General features: G+C 46.2%; 1 protein-coding gene and 1 non-coding gene across 3 annotated transcripts in view; one reads left to right on the plus strand and one right to left on the minus strand.

Annotated features, from left to right (window-relative positions):
* DSP (desmoplakin) overlaps positions 1 to 17,643 on the plus strand; it is a 43,986-nt gene that overhangs the window by 13,343 nt on the left and 13,000 nt on the right. For both annotated transcript variants that reach the window (XM_005893542.2, XM_014477514.2), the window contains exons 3-17: positions 264 to 412; positions 2,183 to 2,357; positions 5,962 to 6,090; positions 6,961 to 7,011; positions 7,900 to 8,061; positions 8,792 to 8,896; positions 10,277 to 10,372; positions 10,692 to 10,817; positions 11,356 to 11,508; positions 12,664 to 12,818; positions 13,974 to 14,100; positions 14,872 to 15,073; positions 15,454 to 15,680; positions 16,362 to 16,528; positions 16,957 to 17,095. In XM_005893542.2, the coding sequence (XP_005893604.2) occupies positions 264 to 412; positions 2,183 to 2,357; positions 5,962 to 6,090; positions 6,961 to 7,011; positions 7,900 to 8,061; positions 8,792 to 8,896; positions 10,277 to 10,372; positions 10,692 to 10,817; positions 11,356 to 11,508; positions 12,664 to 12,818; positions 13,974 to 14,100; positions 14,872 to 15,073; positions 15,454 to 15,680; positions 16,362 to 16,528; positions 16,957 to 17,095 (2,163 nt within the window). The remainder of the gene's footprint in view (positions 1 to 263; positions 413 to 2,182; positions 2,358 to 5,961; positions 6,091 to 6,960; positions 7,012 to 7,899; positions 8,062 to 8,791; positions 8,897 to 10,276; positions 10,373 to 10,691; positions 10,818 to 11,355; positions 11,509 to 12,663; positions 12,819 to 13,973; positions 14,101 to 14,871; positions 15,074 to 15,453; positions 15,681 to 16,361; positions 16,529 to 16,956; positions 17,096 to 17,643) is intronic.
* TRNAE-UUC (transfer RNA glutamic acid (anticodon UUC)) lies at positions 9,988 to 10,060 on the minus strand. Its single transcript has one exon. It is a non-coding gene; the product is annotated as a tRNA-Glu (tRNA).

Here is a 17,643-nt window from a genome sequence, read left to right on the forward strand (position 1 = left end):
GGCTCCTCTCTCCATGGAATTCTGCAGGCAAGAAGAATGGGTAGCCATTCCCTTCTCCAGAGGATTGAACCCAGGTCTCCTGCATTGCCGGCAGTTTCTTCAAATTAATAAGATAATTTTCATTTAAAGGCTTTTTTGCAGTTGCATGGAATGGGGGGGGAGCTTATTTAAGTTTATAGCAGAAACTTTCGCTTCCAGTTAGCACACATGAAGCTCTTCTTTCCCATATCGTGTGTTCCCTTCACGTGACTTCTTTCTTGTAGGAACTGAAGTATGGAGATGGAATTCAGCTGGCCCGGAGCAGAGAGCTGGACGAGTGTTTCGCCCAGGCCAACGATCAGATGGAAATTACTGATAGCTTGATCAGAGAGATGCGGCAGATGGGCCAGCCCTGTGATGCTTATCAGAAAAGGTATTGCAGGGACTTCCCTGGCAGTCCAGTGGCTAAGACTTGCCTACTTGCACTGGGGTGCAGGGGCCTGGGTTCGATCCCTGGTCAGGGAACTAGATCCCACGTGCCGCAACTAAAGATCCCTCACGTGACTAAAACATCCTGAATGCCACAACGAAGATACCGAGTGCCAGCTAAGACACAGCGAAGCCAGATAGACATTTTTAAAAAAGAGAGAAAGAAAAAAGGTATTGTCCACAGAGCAAGTGTGGTGCAGATGGGCCTGCAGACTCCTGCAGGGGTTGTGCAGATGTGGTGCAGGAGTTACACTCAGTCCTCGGACCCTGGTCTTCCCATGAGGGAAGCACAGACGTTCTCCGGGAAAGGCCCTCTTGCTTGATAATTTCGCCTCTTTTTTGGGTCTCTAATACAAATCACCTAAACCCACTACCTTCATCTTTTGTGGAATCACGAAGCTGCTGAGCAGTGAATTAAACAGGCCTGCCCAGGAGGGTGTGCTCCTTTTCAAAAGTCGAGTTTGCTGTGAGGTGTTCACCGTACTTCCACTTAGGGGGCAACAAAAGCCTTTGGCGCGGTCGTTGACTTTTGAGTCTGAGATTAAGTTGAGGACTTCCCTGGTGTCCCAGTGGCTAAGACTGGGTGCTCCCACTGACGGGGGCCTGGGGTACATCTCTCAGCGAGCTAGAGCCCACATACCCCAACTAAGAGTTCACCCTGCAATGAAGATAGAAGGTCCTGCATGCTGCAGCTGAGACCTGCTGAATAAATATTTTAAGTGAATAAATATTTTTAAAAGAATGAATAAAATAGAGCCCAGCTAAGTTTACTGCATACAGAAATGAGACTCATAGAGTCGAAGATGCCATTTTATGCAGAGGTGTGTAGTCTGATTTTGTGTGATCATGGTATTCAGAGCGTGGGGTCCTAGGAGACCCCTGGGCTGGAACTCATGAGAAAGTAGAAGATGCTACCAGGTTGGGCAAAGGCAATTACCCTTGCTGTGATGCTTCAGGCTTGGAGCAGCAGAATACTTAAGGTTTTGTCTATGACTAAGGTTAAAAAAAAAAGCCTATAAATAAAACATTTGTGGGCTTCTCTGGTGGCTCAGAAGGCAATGGCAACCCACTCCAGTACTCTTGCCTGGAAAATCCCATGGGCGGATGAGCCTGGTAGGCTGCAGTCCATGGGGTCGCTACGAGTTGGACACAACTGAGCGACTTCATTTTGACTTTTCACTTTCATGCATTGGAGAAGGAAATGGCAACCCACTCCAGTGTTCTTGCCTGGAGAATCCCAGGGACGAAGAAGCCTGGTGGGCTGCCGTCTGTGGGGTCGCACAGAGTTGGACACGACTGAGGCGACTTAGCAGCAGCAGCAGCAGCTGGTGGCTCAGTGGTAAAGAATCCACCTGCCAGTGCGGGAGATGAGGGTTTGAGCCAGGAAGATCCCACATGTCTCAGAGCAACTAAGCCTGTGCTGATGCTACCTAGCCTGTGCTCTGGAGCCTGGGAGCTGTAGCTAGTGAAGCCCGCCCGGGTGCCCTAGAGCCCGTGAGAAGCCCCTGCGTTGCCACGAAGAGTAGCCCTCACTCTGCAACGAGAGAAAAGCCCCTGCAGCAATGAAGACCCAGTGCAGACAAAATAAAATTATAAAAGAAAAAAGAGGTCATAAAAAAAAGAGCGCATGTGGTCCCTGTACTGACCCAAAGGGGGATGGTTGCTTCAGGGGCTGTCTTCCTGCCGCGGTGTGATGGTTCCCCTCTCCTTTCAGGCTGCTGCAGCTGCAGGAACAGATGCGAGCCCTCTACAAAGCCATCAGCGGCCCCCGCGTCCGCAGGGCCAGCTCCAAGGGCGGCGGAGGGTACACCTGCCAGAGTGGCTCCGGGTGGGACGAATTCACCAAGCGCCTCACCAGCGAGTGTCTGGGGTGGATGAGGCAGCAGAGGGTAAGCAGCTTCCGGCGGGAGGAGGTTGGTGCTCAGAGTTCCCGGCCCTGCGTGCGAACCGGGGCAGCTGGGGCAGTGACCCGGGCCTCTTGCTGTTTTCTCCTTTTCCTCATCTGCTTTTATTTTGGAATGAAGGCTTTTATTTAGAAATAAATGAAACTTCCGGGGATTTTTTTCTTCTTCTTCTTCTTCCTCCTGTGGCTTAGGGAACCAGCCTCATGGCTTTATAGTCGTACTTTATCACTCGAGTAATATTTAACAGGTATGATTGAATTGGTAGGTTGTGAAAATCTAGTTCTTACAGGATCATCTGTTATGGGAGTTCATGGGCTAAAAACAGTTCATCCCTGAGCTCATCAGGTGTTACCGAGAGGTCCCTAAGAGAAAGAAGGAAAACGTTGTGGAGGTTCATTTTAAATGGTAAGGAATTGGAGGAGCTGGTCAGGCAGGGAGACTGGATCTTCCAGTTTGGGCTCGTGGGTTGTTTCATCTTGTATTTTTGAAGTGTCAGGCGTCTTGTGCAAGCGTGACATCACTGATGTGGGAGTGAAGTGAGGTGCTGGCACCCGATGTGCTGAGCCCCGAGAACTGGAGTTTCTACAAAGGATTTTTCACTGCTAATGATTGTTTTGTTGTTCTATGTAGTAATTAGGAGCTGTAATGAACAGGTGGCAGGAGGAATGTACCATCATCATGTAGATGGGAATTTTATAGTGAGTACCGATCCTGACGAACCGTCCTTCTCTTGAGAACGTGGGCGTGGTAGAATGATCGGTCGTGCAGAGGTGGGATCGCGGTTGTCAGAAATCGTGGTTTTATGACTTGTTCTTGGAAGAGTTTGGCAGTGGTTCTGAAGTTTCTCAATCTTTTTTGTGGGTGTTCTTTCCCAAGTGTGAGGGCTTTTGGGACTAAACATTCATTCATTCGCTCAGTTAACCTTTTCTCCCGTGTCTGACAAACGCTTTGTAACACTCTTATAAGAAGGTGGGGCTTATAGAAGAGCAAAGTTGTAATTCCAGAAACGTAAATACAAACCTATTTGCTGGTTTCCGAACTCCCTTTAAATCTTTGAACACACGTTTCCGAAGCGTTTGCTATATGTTGACTCCATGCCAGAAAATGAAGGTTCCAAAGTTGTGTCCCATAGTCCTGAAAGCGAATATTACTGAAGAAAAAAAAGATATATACACACCCAAGTGCCAAATTTCTATGCAGAGCAGTGTGGGGTTGATAGCTGGGTTTGAGCTGTAATAAAACCGTGCTCAGATAGGAGTAGGGAGGGGATGGAACCAGCAGAGAAAGCTGGGCAGAGCTCCTGGAGCCTGGACTATGTTGGGAGGATCAGTGACATTAGGTGAAACAACCTTTGAACCAGACGACTTCTAAAATGGCAGATCCCCTTACTTCTTCTTAGTCACTATGACAGGTGTATAAAATGACAGCTCATACTTTGTCACTTTCTGAATTCATGTTGAGTGTAGCTTTGTGAGAATCCTTTGTAGCAAAGGCTCAACTTTTTTTTAATCTGTAAACATAGCATTTTATTAACAAAATGTTTACACTATCCCTACAGTACAATAAGTTTTGCAGTGACTTAGCATGGGATCCTCTAGAAAAGTTTGGTATAGAATATTCAAGCTAAAACAGTAGTTTAAAAGTATGCCAAGGCTCAACATTTTTGTTTAGTTGATAACTTGTGTCCGACTCTTTGTGACCCCATGGACTGTAGTCCGACAGACTCCTCTGTCCATGGGAATTCCCAGGCAAGAATACTGGAGTAGGTTGCCATTTCCTTCTCCGGGGAATATTCCTAAACCAGGGGCTGGCAGATTCTTTACCACTGAACCACCAGGGAAGCCCCAAGGCTCAGCATTTTCAAATTTTGAGCATTTGAAAACAGCATTATCACATGGACTCACTTTTCCATTGTGGTGAGGAAGGGGGGCGTCTTCTAATGGATAATACTGATGAGGGTTTCAAAGGAACTGTGAGCTGTTTTATCCCTTGTTGCCGGTTTGCTCTGAGGTTCTCCAGCCCTTCCCTCTTATCCCTGCTTCCTGCAAGCCTGCATTCTTCCTGTCATTCCCGGGGGACTGAGCTGCAGGGCCAGCTGATAAGGGAGAGGTGTCTCCAGCAGCACGATTGGCACACAGTCGCACAACTCCTGGGCCAGGGTCTTGTTTCCCTGATTTGTGTTTCTGCTGATGAACAGGGCAGATACTGCACACCTGGCTGGTAATGAAGGCGGGCTTGGTCATTTCATTATCTTCCCGGAGCACTCGCTTGCTTTGCTTTAAGGTTGAAAGGAGCCATGGGAGGGCAAGGTCAGAGTCCTGGGTAACTTACAGTTGTCTGGTGGGCTGCCTTTTCTGAAGGCTCGTCAGGTACATGAGAACGTGGATGTGGCTCAGAACAGCGTGTGTTGTCCCCCGCTGCAGTACTGTTCCGGAACATCTGCGCTCGCCATGTCCGAGAGGTCTGGCAATTGACACGAGCTCGTGCCAAAGAAAGATGAGATGATAGACTCGCCCCAGCGTGCAGCTTGTGAAATAATATGTTTGATTCTTATTATTTGGCACTCTGAAATTGAAGTAATGGAATTAGAAAGTTAGGTTTGCTTTTTAGAAAGCTAACGTGAATCCATAATCTTAATATTGCCAATATTCATTGAACTGAAGGTGTTGGATATATGTTGTCACTTCTCTTTGAAATGGGCCATGGAGAGTTTTGCAACCCACAAGGCAGTGCTAAATTCTGGATTTAAAGAGCCAACAACTGCATTACTCAAAACAAGTTGAAGAAACAAACAATGAAAAATTGTCGTAGGCCAACTGTTAAGCTTGGGAAGTAGTACTTGATTGAGCTTAATGAACTACTTTTGATGCCCATTTAAAAACAACTGAATATAGAAACCTCTGTCAGCATCTTACCACACTGTGTCATACTTAGATCTGCACTCACAGCTGTGTATACACACAGGTCACTTGGACGTGCACAGGTAGATTTTTTTTTTTTCCCTTCAGAGTGCACAGTCTAGGTTTCAAGGATCTCATTACAGAATCATCTCTGCTCAGCCCATCTTGAGATGAGGGCAGATAAGTTGAGGGAACCCCCAGCTTTTACTGTATTGGGCAACCCCCACGAGCTCTTTGGGATTCCCTAGCCTTTACAACGGAGAAGGCGATGGCACCCCACTCCAGTACTCTTGCCTGGAAAATCCCGTGGACAGAGGAGCCTGGTAGGCTGCAGTCCATGGGGTCGCTAAGAGTTGGACACGACTGAGCGACTTCACTTTCACTTTTCACTTTCATGCATTGGAGAAGGAAATGGCAACCCGCTCCAGTGTTTTTGCCTGGAGACTCCCAGGGACGGGGGAGCCTGGTAGGCTGCCGTCTATGGGGTCGCACAGAGTCGGACACGACTGAAGTGACTTAGCAGCAGCAGCAGCAGCCTTTACAAACTTTTTTTTTTTGGTTTCAAAAATATTGATTAGTTACAGCTTCATTTGTATCCGAGTGGAAGCTTCATATGCGCCGTGGCCTGGCCACCAGGGGTGCTGTCGAGGAGGGAGTTGGAAATAAGGGCCCTCTGTCTCCCGTGGCAGGCGGAGATGGACATGATGACCTGGGGCGTGGACCTGGCCTCGGTGGAGCAGCACATCAGCAGCCACAGGAGCATCCACAACACCATCGGGGACTACCGCTGGCAGCTGGACAAGATCAAAGCCGACCTGGTACTTGGAACTCTTCCTTGTAGAGGCTTCCAACAGTGTACCGAAGGGCGCTGTAGTTACGCCATCCCAGGCAGCCCAAACAGGAGTCTGTGATTTCTTCCCCAACAGACTGGGATTTTTTTTCATCTTGGCCTGTAGGCATTTTTTTGAATATCGAAGTGTAGTTGATTTACAGTGTTGCGGTTAACTTCTGCTGTACAGCACAGGGATTCAGTTATACCTGTATGCATTATTTTTCATATTCTTCTCCACGACGGCTTATCACAGCATATTGAGCACAGTTCCCTGTGCTGAACAGCAGGAACTTGCTGTCTATCATCCTGTATATACTGGTTTACGCCTGCTAATCGAAACCCCCAATCCACCCCCGCCCGCACTCCCCGCTGGCAGTCTGTTGTCTGCAGAGGGTCTGTTTCTGCTTCGCTGATGAAGTTCATTCGTACCGTTTACATCACTGACTTTTGTCCTTAGCCCGAGATGCTCGTCCTTACTTCTTCCACTCTTTTTTTTTTTTAACCTACTTTTGTCTACTTGAGTATCTGATCAGGTCTCTCCCTCCTTTCTCTAAGTTCTGAGGAGTCCTAAATGATATTTTCAAACTTTTAAAAGGTTGTGTAACAGCGAGTCTGTAAGTGATAGGGATGAGCCCTTAACTTTGTAGGGGTGCCACCACCAGGCCAGTGAACTTTGCCCCCAGACCGACTGGGAAAGGTCCCTGTGGGTAAAAGTTTCCATAGAACAGCTATTTCTTGCTACTGGGGAATCGGAAGTTAATATGTGTTTGACAGAAGGAGGTTTGGAAGGGCTGTTCTTTCTATGTAAACCCTCAAGGGGAATTAAATAATTAACTCGCTGTTGGTCTTCTTCTAGCGGGAGAAATCTGCAATCTACCAGTTGGAGGAGGAGTATGAAAACCTACTGGTAAGACGACTTATTTCTGAAAGCTCTGTGTTTAGTGCAGTTCGGTCTTGTAAATGTGGACCTGGGGATTAAAGCACCTGCTTGGCGCTATCCTCAAGGACTCTGGAAGTACCTGGAAGTATATGAGGGACTTGCAGGTGCTAATTTCATTTCTGCTGCTGTTTTCTTTATAAGGGAATTTTAAAAGAATTTTTTCTGAAGACAGTACTTAGTGCTACTCTGTTTGCAAGCTGAAGGGTCCCGTCAATAGCCCTTGTTAAATACTTGCAGTTAAAGCCATAAAGCTTTTCCACTTGTGAACTGCAGCCTTTTTACCAAATATAAGCAAAACTAAGACTTGTTTTCTTTAGAGAGAGGTTTTCCAGACCATCCTTACCGTTTTATGAAAAACTGAATCAATTCCTTGACTCATGAAAAGAGGTATTTCTATTCTTCTGCCTGTTTGAGTCACCCTGTCTTCACTTTTCCAGTGTTTCCCAGTTGGCCATGATACTATTTAAATAACATGGCTAGTGGCGACACAGCTATTTTCCAAGGTGATGACACTTTGAATTTCGGGGACGTTGGAGAGGGCAAAGAGAGCTTTTTTATCTTTGTAAGAATCTGTTTTCTCTTTATAGTCCAAAGCTAATTAGTGAAGCCAAACATCAGTACATGAATCAAGACCCGTCTGGATCAAGCTAGTTCATTGAATCTAAAATTGTCCCCTTGTTCCTAAGTTTGGGTGGGTCCTTTCTACCTCCCAGCTGATCACTGACTGCAAGAGATTTGACTGATTCTTGGGATTTTTGTTGGTGAAAGGAACCAGCCAGGGTTTATCTGTGACGTCTGCAGGGAGCACCATTCATCTGCATATTGTCCTAACGCTGCTTTGACCGTCCTATGCAGAAAGCGTCCTTCGAGAGGATGGACCACCTTCGGCAGCTGCAGAACATCATCCAGGCCACGTCCCGCGAGATCATGTGGATCAACGACTGTGAGGAGGAGGAGCTGCTGTATGACTGGAGCGACAGGAACACCAACATCGCCCAGAAGCAGGAGGCCTTCTCGGTAAGCCCCCGGGAGTCGCGTGGCAGTGATTGAGGCATTTGTAATCATGTAATCGGCCACCTGTCATTCAGCCTTGGTGGAGAGAGCGTGAAAAACCATTCCTTTCTGAAGGCTTTTCAGTGCCTTAAGATGGGCAGCGCGGTGCTTAGCATCTCAGAAGACAGAGGAGTGAGGTAGTTCAGTCAGATGTCCCTGAGTGCACAGCGAAGAACGTGGTGGCTTAGACCTGAGAAGTAGACAGTCTCAGTGTGTGCTATGGGCTTCCCAGCTGGCTCAGTGGTAAAGAATCTGCCTGCAATGCAGGAGACCTGGGTTCGATCCCTGGGTCGGGAAGATCCCCTGGAGAAGGAAATGGCAACCCACTCCAGTATCCTTGCCTGGAGAATCCCATGGACAGAGGAGCCTGGCGGGCTACAGTCCACGGGGTCACAAAGAGTTGGACACGACCTAGGGACTGAGCCACAGCAACAAGTATGTGTTGTGACTCTGTCACTTCACCTGTGTGAATTCGGATGAGACGTGTCACCTGTCTGGCCTCAGCCACATACTGGATCTCAGGCATCCTTTCTGGTCTTAAAAATGCTACAGTTCTTGAGGAACACATCACACAGTTCTCTGGCATTGTTCATTTCCAAGATGCAGTTTTGTATTTGATTCCTTTAAGGATGGTGGGAGGGATGGAAAGCTGCCAGTGACTTACTCTAAGGATTTGCTTCTCTTTCATTCACAGATACGCATGAGTCAGCTGGAGGTTAAGGAGAAAGAGCTCAATAAGCTTAAACAAGAAAGTGACCAACTTGTCCTCAATCAACATCCAGCTTCAGACAAAATTGAGGTGGGTTTCATGAGATTTATATTTTTATCAGGGGAAGAAAGGGGACACTTTTCAAAAAATAAGACTATCCAAGAAACAAAAAAGACCATACAAATGAGTAGTTTTTGCCCATTGCAAAGCCATGACAAGTTTATTTATCAACACCCTAGACCAGGGATTGGCAAACTTTTTCTAGAAAGAATCAAATAATATAATATTTTAGACTGACAGGCCATTTGGTCTTTGTTGAAATTAACTCTGCCGTTGTAGTGTGAAAGCAACTGTAGCAACATGTAACTGAATGAATGTGGCTGTTTGCCAATAAAACTTTATTTATAAATGCAAGTAGTGGACCGGATATGGCCCTTGAGCTGTAGCTTGCTGACCTCTGTCCTAGACTGGGATCTATGGGATGTACTCAAGGCAGACTCCTTGTCCAAAGGCTGACTCCCTCTACTGACAATCAGTGGGCAAGAACTTTTATGGATGGTGGGAGGGGCTATATGCAGATATAGCACATTCAGCTCTGATAGTCATCTCAAAATTAGTCATGCAGTGATGACTGGTGTCATCTTGATGCTTTTAAGTACAGTTAGTCTTTAGTTTCAGGATCAGTCTGTTCACATTTATTTGAGGCCAGTTCTCAGAATTGCGGCAGCTTATGTCATGGCTACAGTCTAGTCATCATGACAACTCACAGGATATAGCCCTTGAGGAAGAACTAAAGATCCTTGACTTTGCTTAATGACTAAACTATTAATATTTAGTCATGTTGGACCATATTCCTTTGTTTCTGCATTTTCTCACTTCTCTGATTAAGCTCATTGTTTGGGTAAAGTTTTTCCACAGACAAAAGGCAGTTTGAGGACATGGGCGAGGGGGTGGGGGCATGGACCATAGGGTCCTGCTCCGTTTCTCCTTGAACCTCCCTGTGATCTAACAGCTAAACAGGAATAGGACTTGATGCCCCTGCTTTATCCTTGTTCTGACTGGTCTGTTATAATTGGTCAGGAGCTATGTCATTTGGATGGATATTTTAACTAATACTTGTAAGGATACCCATTTGTTAAAACTAGGTCTTTTTTTTAACTGCACAGCCTACAGGATCTTAGTTCCCTGACCAGGGATTGAACCTGGGGCCACAGCAGTGAAAGTGCTGAGTCCTAACCACTGGACCACCAGGGAATTTCCAAAATTGGTCTTAAAATTTAATTTCTACCATACCAAAAGGTTCCTGTTGGGAAATTCTAGTTTCAGTTTTTAGAAAAAAACTTTACTTGATTTGGAATTAGATTTAAAGAACTGCTTCAGACTTCTCACTGAGGCTCACCCATCTGTGGATTGACGGATGCCTCTCCACGGCTGGGTGGTGGAGAGACGGCTGCTGTTCTCTTGTTTCAGGCCTATATGGACACCCTGCAGACCCAGTGGAGCTGGATTCTTCAGATCACCAAATGCATTGATGTTCATCTCAAAGAAAATGCTGCCTACTTTCAGGTTTTTATCCTCAGCAACCATTTAACTGTCTTTTGGGTCTTGATGCCTTCTCTTTTGAATGTGTTTGAAAAAGCACTGAAAACAGTATTTACAATATTTCGTAAATACTATTTGTTGGGGTTTAGCATAGAGGAGCGTAGACGAGTCACCAGTCTTTCAGATAGTCTTGCGCTGTCCTGTAAGTTTCTGCTCTAATCTTTTCCTTTAACCACCTGTCAGATAGACTCGTAGGGAAGATACTCCTGCAAGTTGAAGTACTAGGTGATGCTGCGTGTTCAGTTGCTTTTAACTGACATGGAGTCACCCCCGTTCTTCACAGTTTTTTGAAGAGGCTCAGTCGACGGAAGCCTACCTGAAGGGTCTCCAAGACTCCATCAGGAAGAAGTACCCTTGTGACAAGAACACGCCCCTGCAGCGCCTGCTGGAGCAGATCAAGGAGCTGGAGGTAGCGTCTCAGACGCAAGCCCTTTCCTGGGAATAAAACAAACGCACCCAACCATGGATTCAGACTGCTGTTTGGATTTGTGTTGCTCTGCAGAGCAGTGAGTGCTCAAAGCTCAAGCAAACCTTATCTTCACTTTCAGTGGCTTTTCTCAAATACATTTCTCTTCATGCTTAGCTACTGTTGCAGATTACTTCTGCTTCAGTAGTTACCATTGCTCTAAACAAAACGGGAGAGAACGCTGATGACCTAACATGAAGATCCCTTTGGAAAAGCGTACGTCACATGTTATCAGCATAGTCCTCTCACACAGTGATATGCTTCCCCGCCCCTAATTCATGGCTGTGTTGCCTCTGTAGTGGCTTCTTATGAAAGGTACCTATGGTCCCTGCACACAAATGAATGGGTGGCTTTTTACAGCTAATGCAAATACAAACTACTACTTTGTATTGTCATGATAGCTACAGGAATGCCATTTCAAGATCTCACCTAATTTTCAGAGAGTATGTATGTTCAAGGATGATTTTATTTGCAATTGCAGAAAGAACGGGAGAAAATCCTTGAATACAAGCGCCAGGTGCAGAGCTTGGTAAACAAGTCCAAGAAGATTGTGCAGCTGAAACCGCGTAACCCGGACTACAGAAGCAATAAACCCATTATTCTCAGGGCTCTCTGCGACTACAAGCAGGACCAGGTGTGTGCTGTTACTCAGAATGCTGCCAAAGTGTTCCCTTTCTCTATGGGTGGATTTCTGTCCATCGAGAGAGCAGAATTGAATTTAGGTTTCAGGGAGCACCCTAGTAAGTGTCTTTCTTTTGTATACCAAGGGGAAGCTGTTGAAAGAATGGAGTGATTTTGTTCTGAATCATGTGATAATCATCAATAAGTAGGACAACAAGTATTTTTAAACTACTCTAATTCTGTTTTAAGGCTTAAGACTTCTTTTCTTCTGAGATTAAAAGCAAACAAGATACATGGCCACTATGCTGCATGTAAAGGGAATGTCACTGCGGATTTTATGTATTAAATGAACACATCAGTTCCGTAGGCTCTGTGGTCAATACAAACATTTATATGGAAAGATGGCTCCATTTTAGCAAGTTTTAATGAAATTCCCTCAACTCTATTTTCTTATAAAAATTATGGAGGATTTAATAAATGAAAATTGACTAGTTGATGAGATGAACATAAAACAATGGAGTTTATTCTACCATGCAGAAATGGTTTTAGAACTTGGCTGGAGAGAAGGAAGAAATTGAAATGGAGATTGAAATACCTACTTGTCAAACTTGTTACGTTAATAGTTAAGATAGATGTCTTAATTTACCCATTTTTTTTTTTTTTAATTTACCCATTTTAAGAAGCTATCTAGTTGATTTAGAAAAGAAGCAATTAGATGTTGGAGTTAATTTAGAAAGTTGTTTTTCTGGGGACCTGATACCAGAAATTTTTTGTTTTTATTTAAAAATTTTAACAAGTGAATGAGATGTGATGTCCACACACTGAAATCTACTATATGAAACAAAAACTCAAAAGTGTGGAAAAGTCAGGGGGTGAATTTTTGCTCTATAAAAGGATTTATCACTTCACTGGGGGACTCCCCTGGCTGTCTCCTGGAAAGTCACTCCTCCTAATTCCCTTCAGATACACCTTGTAGACTCACCTGTTGTATTTAAAGCATCAGTCCTGTTGGGTTGTGTCAAGGTCAGCTTGAATGGAGGAGCACTTAAGTGTTTCAAAGCTGCAACACTTTGCATGTTGTCCTTGTGGCTGCTTCTGTTTTTTGAGCAAAAAGATACAAATGTGGGCCTGTGGATCAAGCCAAAACACGGTGCTGCTTGCCTTGCAGAAAATTGTCCACAAAGGGGACGAATGTATCCTGAAAGACAACAATGAGCGGAGCAAGTGGTACGTGACCGGCCCGGGGGGCGTGGACATGCTCGTGCCCTCTGTGGGCCTCATCATCCCTCCGCCCAACCCTCTGGCCGTGGACCTCTCGAGCAAGTACGTAGTTCAGGTTCTTGCTGGCTGTAATGTGGACACGGGTGGGGAAAAGTGCGGCTGACCCCGGTACAAACAGTCAGACACACCGCTCCACACTGCTGTCACCCCCCCAAAGTGAGATCTGGTGAAGGTCCCTTTGCCTTGTCTTGAGATTTTATGGTGAAGATACTGTACTTATCATTGGAAGATGAAAAAGAATGTTTGACAGTAGAGGAACTCATCTTGACCATGCACTTGAAAGGCATGATTTCAAAATCCTTCCTCCTTTAAGCCATCGATGGTCTGACATATTGGAGAAGGGAAAGGCAACCCACTCCAGTATCCTTGCCTGGAGAATCTCATGGACGGTCCATGGCATCACAAAAAGTTGAACAGGACTGAGCAACTGAGTGCACACACACACAGTCTGACATGTAGCCACAAATAGAATATGTGGCTAAACATTTCACAGAAACGTTTGGGCCATCAGTAAGTAGCTGGAACATTCGCTTGACAGGTTGTCCAGGGCAGATTCTTCCAAATGTTTTATAAAGGAAGTCTTCAGCCCATTCATGGTGGGGTGAGCATCGCCCAGGGAATATTTCCAAATGCCAGAAGCCATCAGAGTTCTATGACCCGAGACCCATTTCTTCCTGCCAGCATGCATGGAGTCAGACCTCTATCAATTAAAAAGCTGCTGACAAATAACCCAACCACCCCAAACTGTACTGCGTGTTTCAACCAAAATGATTCCAGAGTATTAAACCCCTGTTGGTCACTGAGAGTATGCTTTCGGGTATTGGTCCAAATCCATTGAAATGTTGTTGTTTACTTGCTAAGTTGTGTCCACCTCTTTTGCAAGCCCGTGAACTGTAGCCCACCAGGCTCCTCTGTCCATGGGATTTCCCAGGCAAGAATACTGGAGTGGGTTGTCATTTCCTTTTCCAAGGGAGCTTCCCGACCCAGGGATCAAGCCTGAGTCTGCTGCATTGCGGGCGGATCCTTCGCCGCTGGGCCGCCGGGGAAGTCCTTACTGAAATGCTGATGTTTTGCAGATATCCACGTGCCCGTTGCTCTCTTACTTCTCCTTTGAGCTCTCTGTGCCATGGGGCCAGGTCTCCCCTTCGGGATGAACTTGGAGAACCAGGCCCGCATGTTTTCCCTTGTGCCTCCTAGGATCGAGCAGTACTACGAAGCCATCCTGGCCCTGTGGAACCAGCTCTACATCAACATGAAGAGCCTGGTGTCCTGGCACTACTGCATGATCGATATCGAGAAGATCAAGGCCATGACCATCGCCAAGGTAGGTCCTCAGGACCCACTCACTGCCCAGAGGGGCTGCCCAGCCACTCCCCGCACTGCAGTTTCTACCAGACGAACCTAGCTGTGCAGCTGATGCTTTTGGGGTCAGCAAAAGTGTCGGCTGAGCCTTCCTTAGAGGTTCTAGTTCATCCAACACAGATGGGAGGAATGGCACTGGGCTGCTTACCAGAGGACTAATTAAGGTTACCCAACAAGCCAGACGTCCCTGTGGCAAAGGCATGTGGTCCTGTGATCCTCTGGGTCCCCTTCTCCTTAATAGACATAATGGATAATGACGTCATAATTATTGACTGGATAGCACAGAAGTAAATGGTAGGGTAGGATTCTTGGAATCCAAAGCACTAGCTACCCTAGACCGGTAGTTTTCAGATTGTGGTCCAAGAACCTCAGGGGGAGAGGTCCTCCAAGAGGACAGGGTGGACGGCAGGGAGGGTAAGTCTGGGGGCTCCCCTTCACTCTTCTTAGAGCAGCTTTGCTGTGATCCACTTGACTCTTGGGGTTTCTGAGTCCTGTTTCCTTTGAAGAAGAAAATCTCATAGGAAGAAAAAAATTGACAACTCGCTGCTGTGGTTCTCAGGAGCAAGGTCTAAATCCTCAAAGACCTCTTCTGTCTTAATGGGTCCTTGAGGGGCGAGGCCTCAGGCCACTACCCTCCACCCCCCACCGCCCCCAGCATGCTGCGTTTCCCAGCAGACTCCCCTTGGCCACTGTGTGGGGCCTCCAGAAACACCTCTGCTGGGTTTATTTCCAGCTGAAAACCATGCGGCAGGAAGACTACATGAAGACCATCTCTGACCTCGAGCTACATTACCAAGAGTTCATCAGGAACAGCCAGGGCTCGGAGATGTTCGGAGACGACGACAAGCGGAAGATGCAGACCCAGTTCACAGATGCCCAGAAGCACTACCAGACCCTGGTCATACAGCTGCCCGGCCACCCCCAGCACCAGACAGGTTGGTTTGGAGCCCTCTCTCTTTGAAGCCACCATACGTGCAGTTTTCGAAAGAAAGGACATAGTTTGCCTTAGTTTTGGAATCACTTCTTTGAAAGATCACATTTCAAAAGTCATTTAGGTTGGAGGAGAATGGATACATGTATATGTATGGCTAAGTTCCTTTGCTGTTCACCTGAAGCTATTAATTACCACAACATTGTTAATCGACTGTACCCCAATACACAATAAAAAGTTCAAAAAGAAAGAAAAAGATGCTAAGTTTTCAGAGCCCAATCCAAGGCAGTAGCAACACTCTCATGCAGCCTAGCTGTTTTCTTGAGGCCTCGCACCCTTCTTGCCAGGAATTCTCTGATTTTTGTGGTCCTAACATTTTTACAGTAACCACAACTGAAATCACTCACCTTGGGACCTGCCAAGACGTCAACCACAATAAAGTAATTGAAACCAACAGAGAAAATGACAAGCAAGAAGCGTGGATGTTGATAGAGCTCCAGAAGATACGCCGGCAGATGGAGCTCTGTGAGAGCAGGATGGCCCTGAAGAACATCCTTCTGGCAGATCAGGGGTCTTCCCACCACATCACAGTGAAAATAAACGAGCTCAAGGTAGGCGCTCGTTATTATTTTGCTTGATTCCAGGTATATTTATATTTAACTGAGAACTAATGGAAAAAACCTCCTGGTTTAAACATTTTTAGGCTTGAAAACCTTCGTTTTCAATAAAAGGCTTCTGGCCCGACTTCCTTTTTCCTTTCCCATGCTTCCACATTTGTTGAACAATGCCAGGTTGGGGATTAAACTGTCTTTGCTGTTAGATGATGCGTTGCTGAATCAGGCTGCGTGTTCTTCCTTTTCTGCAGTATAGTACTTTGTAGATTTCCTAAGTTTTCACAAGCATGAATTCGGCTTCTGCCCGAGACAGCGTATGATGTGGGTTAGACAGGTAGAATGATATTCTTTGCAAACAGGAAATGGACGTGGAGAGATTTGGTTGGGGGAGTGGGTGTAAGAGCCGTGGAGCTGGGACTGCAGCCCAGGTGCTTCGGCGTCAGCCTCAGTCGTTCCTTCTGCTCAGCCAGGCCTGGGCACAGCATTGGAATGTCTGAGGTGTACTTTCTAAGGAAGAGGGTTGATTGACCCAACAGAGGCTGGTAAGGCCTCCCTGATGAAGGACAGGAAGGGTCAACTCTCTCTTGAATCATTCACATTTTGTGGGCTTTTTGAGGGCAAGAATGATGGTGATAGGCATACAGCTAAATCAAAGGCACTTTCCTTCTTTCTGGACAGAGCGTACAGAATGATGCTCAAGCCATTGCTCAAGTTCTCAACCAGCTGAAGGACATGCTAGCCAACTTCAGAGGTTCGGAAAAATATTGCTATTTGCAGAATGAGGTATTTGGATTGTTTCAGAAACTGGAAAATATCAACGGCGTGACGGACGGCTACTTAAATAGGTAAAGACGACTGACACTGACCTCAGATACTCGGCTTTTCTCAAGCTTCATTTTGTGAGACTGCATTTGCTTTATGTGCTGGTTGCTGGAGCCGTTGCCTGTGGTTTGTCTTTTCATGAGGGACTCACATTTTCTGTGCTTCTGGGAGAGGATCCTCCAGCCTAGGGCGCCAGTCCCACTGTTCTGAACTCCGGTGTCTCTTCTAACCAAGGCAGCCTCTTCAGGCCAGAGCTTAGAATTCTCCCATTAATGCAGAGTGGTGTTCTGAATCATGAAAGTGGGGGAAACAATGCATCGCTGCGCTGCTTCTAAAATAAGCAAAATCAATTTTTCTCTGCTTTAACATCGTTCCCTTTTATGAAGAGTGGCAAGAGCCAAAGTCTAATTGTGTCATCGGCAATTTTATCTGCCTCTTTGGCTCCTGACAGCTTGTGTGCTGTGAGAGCCCTCCTGCAGGCCATTCTCCAGACAGAAGACATGTTGAAGGTTTATGAGGCCAGACTTACGGAAGAGGAGACCGTGTGCCTGGATCTGGATAAAGTGGAGGCTTACCGCTGTGGACTCAAGGTAATAAGAGGAGTTTTAACAGCGGCCCAGTTTATTTTGGAAAAAATGCAGGAATACTCAGTCCCCAGTGATAAAGCTTCGCTATGTCTTCATGACTTTTGAGGATTACTGGATTTTGTTGGCCACACGTGGTTGACATCAGCTGTTATCCCCAGAACGCTGTTGTCCAGAGCACGTTGGCAGGACCTACCTGAGAAGGTCATTTGTAGTGAGATTAGCCTAGTTAAGTCTAATTAAGCTGGTACTGTAGTACTGGGATGGGCTTCCCCAATGCCTCAGCGGTAAAGAATCTGCCCGCAGTGCAAGAGCCACAGGAGACTCAGGTTTGATCCCTGGGTCGAGAAGATCCCTGGAGAAGGAAATGGCAACCCACTCCAGAATTCTTGCTGGGAAGTTTCATGGACAGAGGATCCTGGCGAGCTACAGTCCCTGGGGTCATAAAGAGTGGAGCATGACTTAGCAGCTGAGCCTAGTACAGTAGCACTTTTCAGAGCCTGAGATATGATATTAAATATATTAATCACAGTGTCCGACTCTGTGATCCCGTG

The sequence above is a fragment of the Bos mutus genome, chromosome 23 (genome assembly GCF_027580195.1).
Source record: "Bos mutus isolate GX-2022 chromosome 23, NWIPB_WYAK_1.1, whole genome shotgun sequence".
In the NCBI taxonomy this organism is placed as follows: Eukaryota; Metazoa; Chordata; class Mammalia; order Artiodactyla; family Bovidae; genus Bos; species Bos mutus.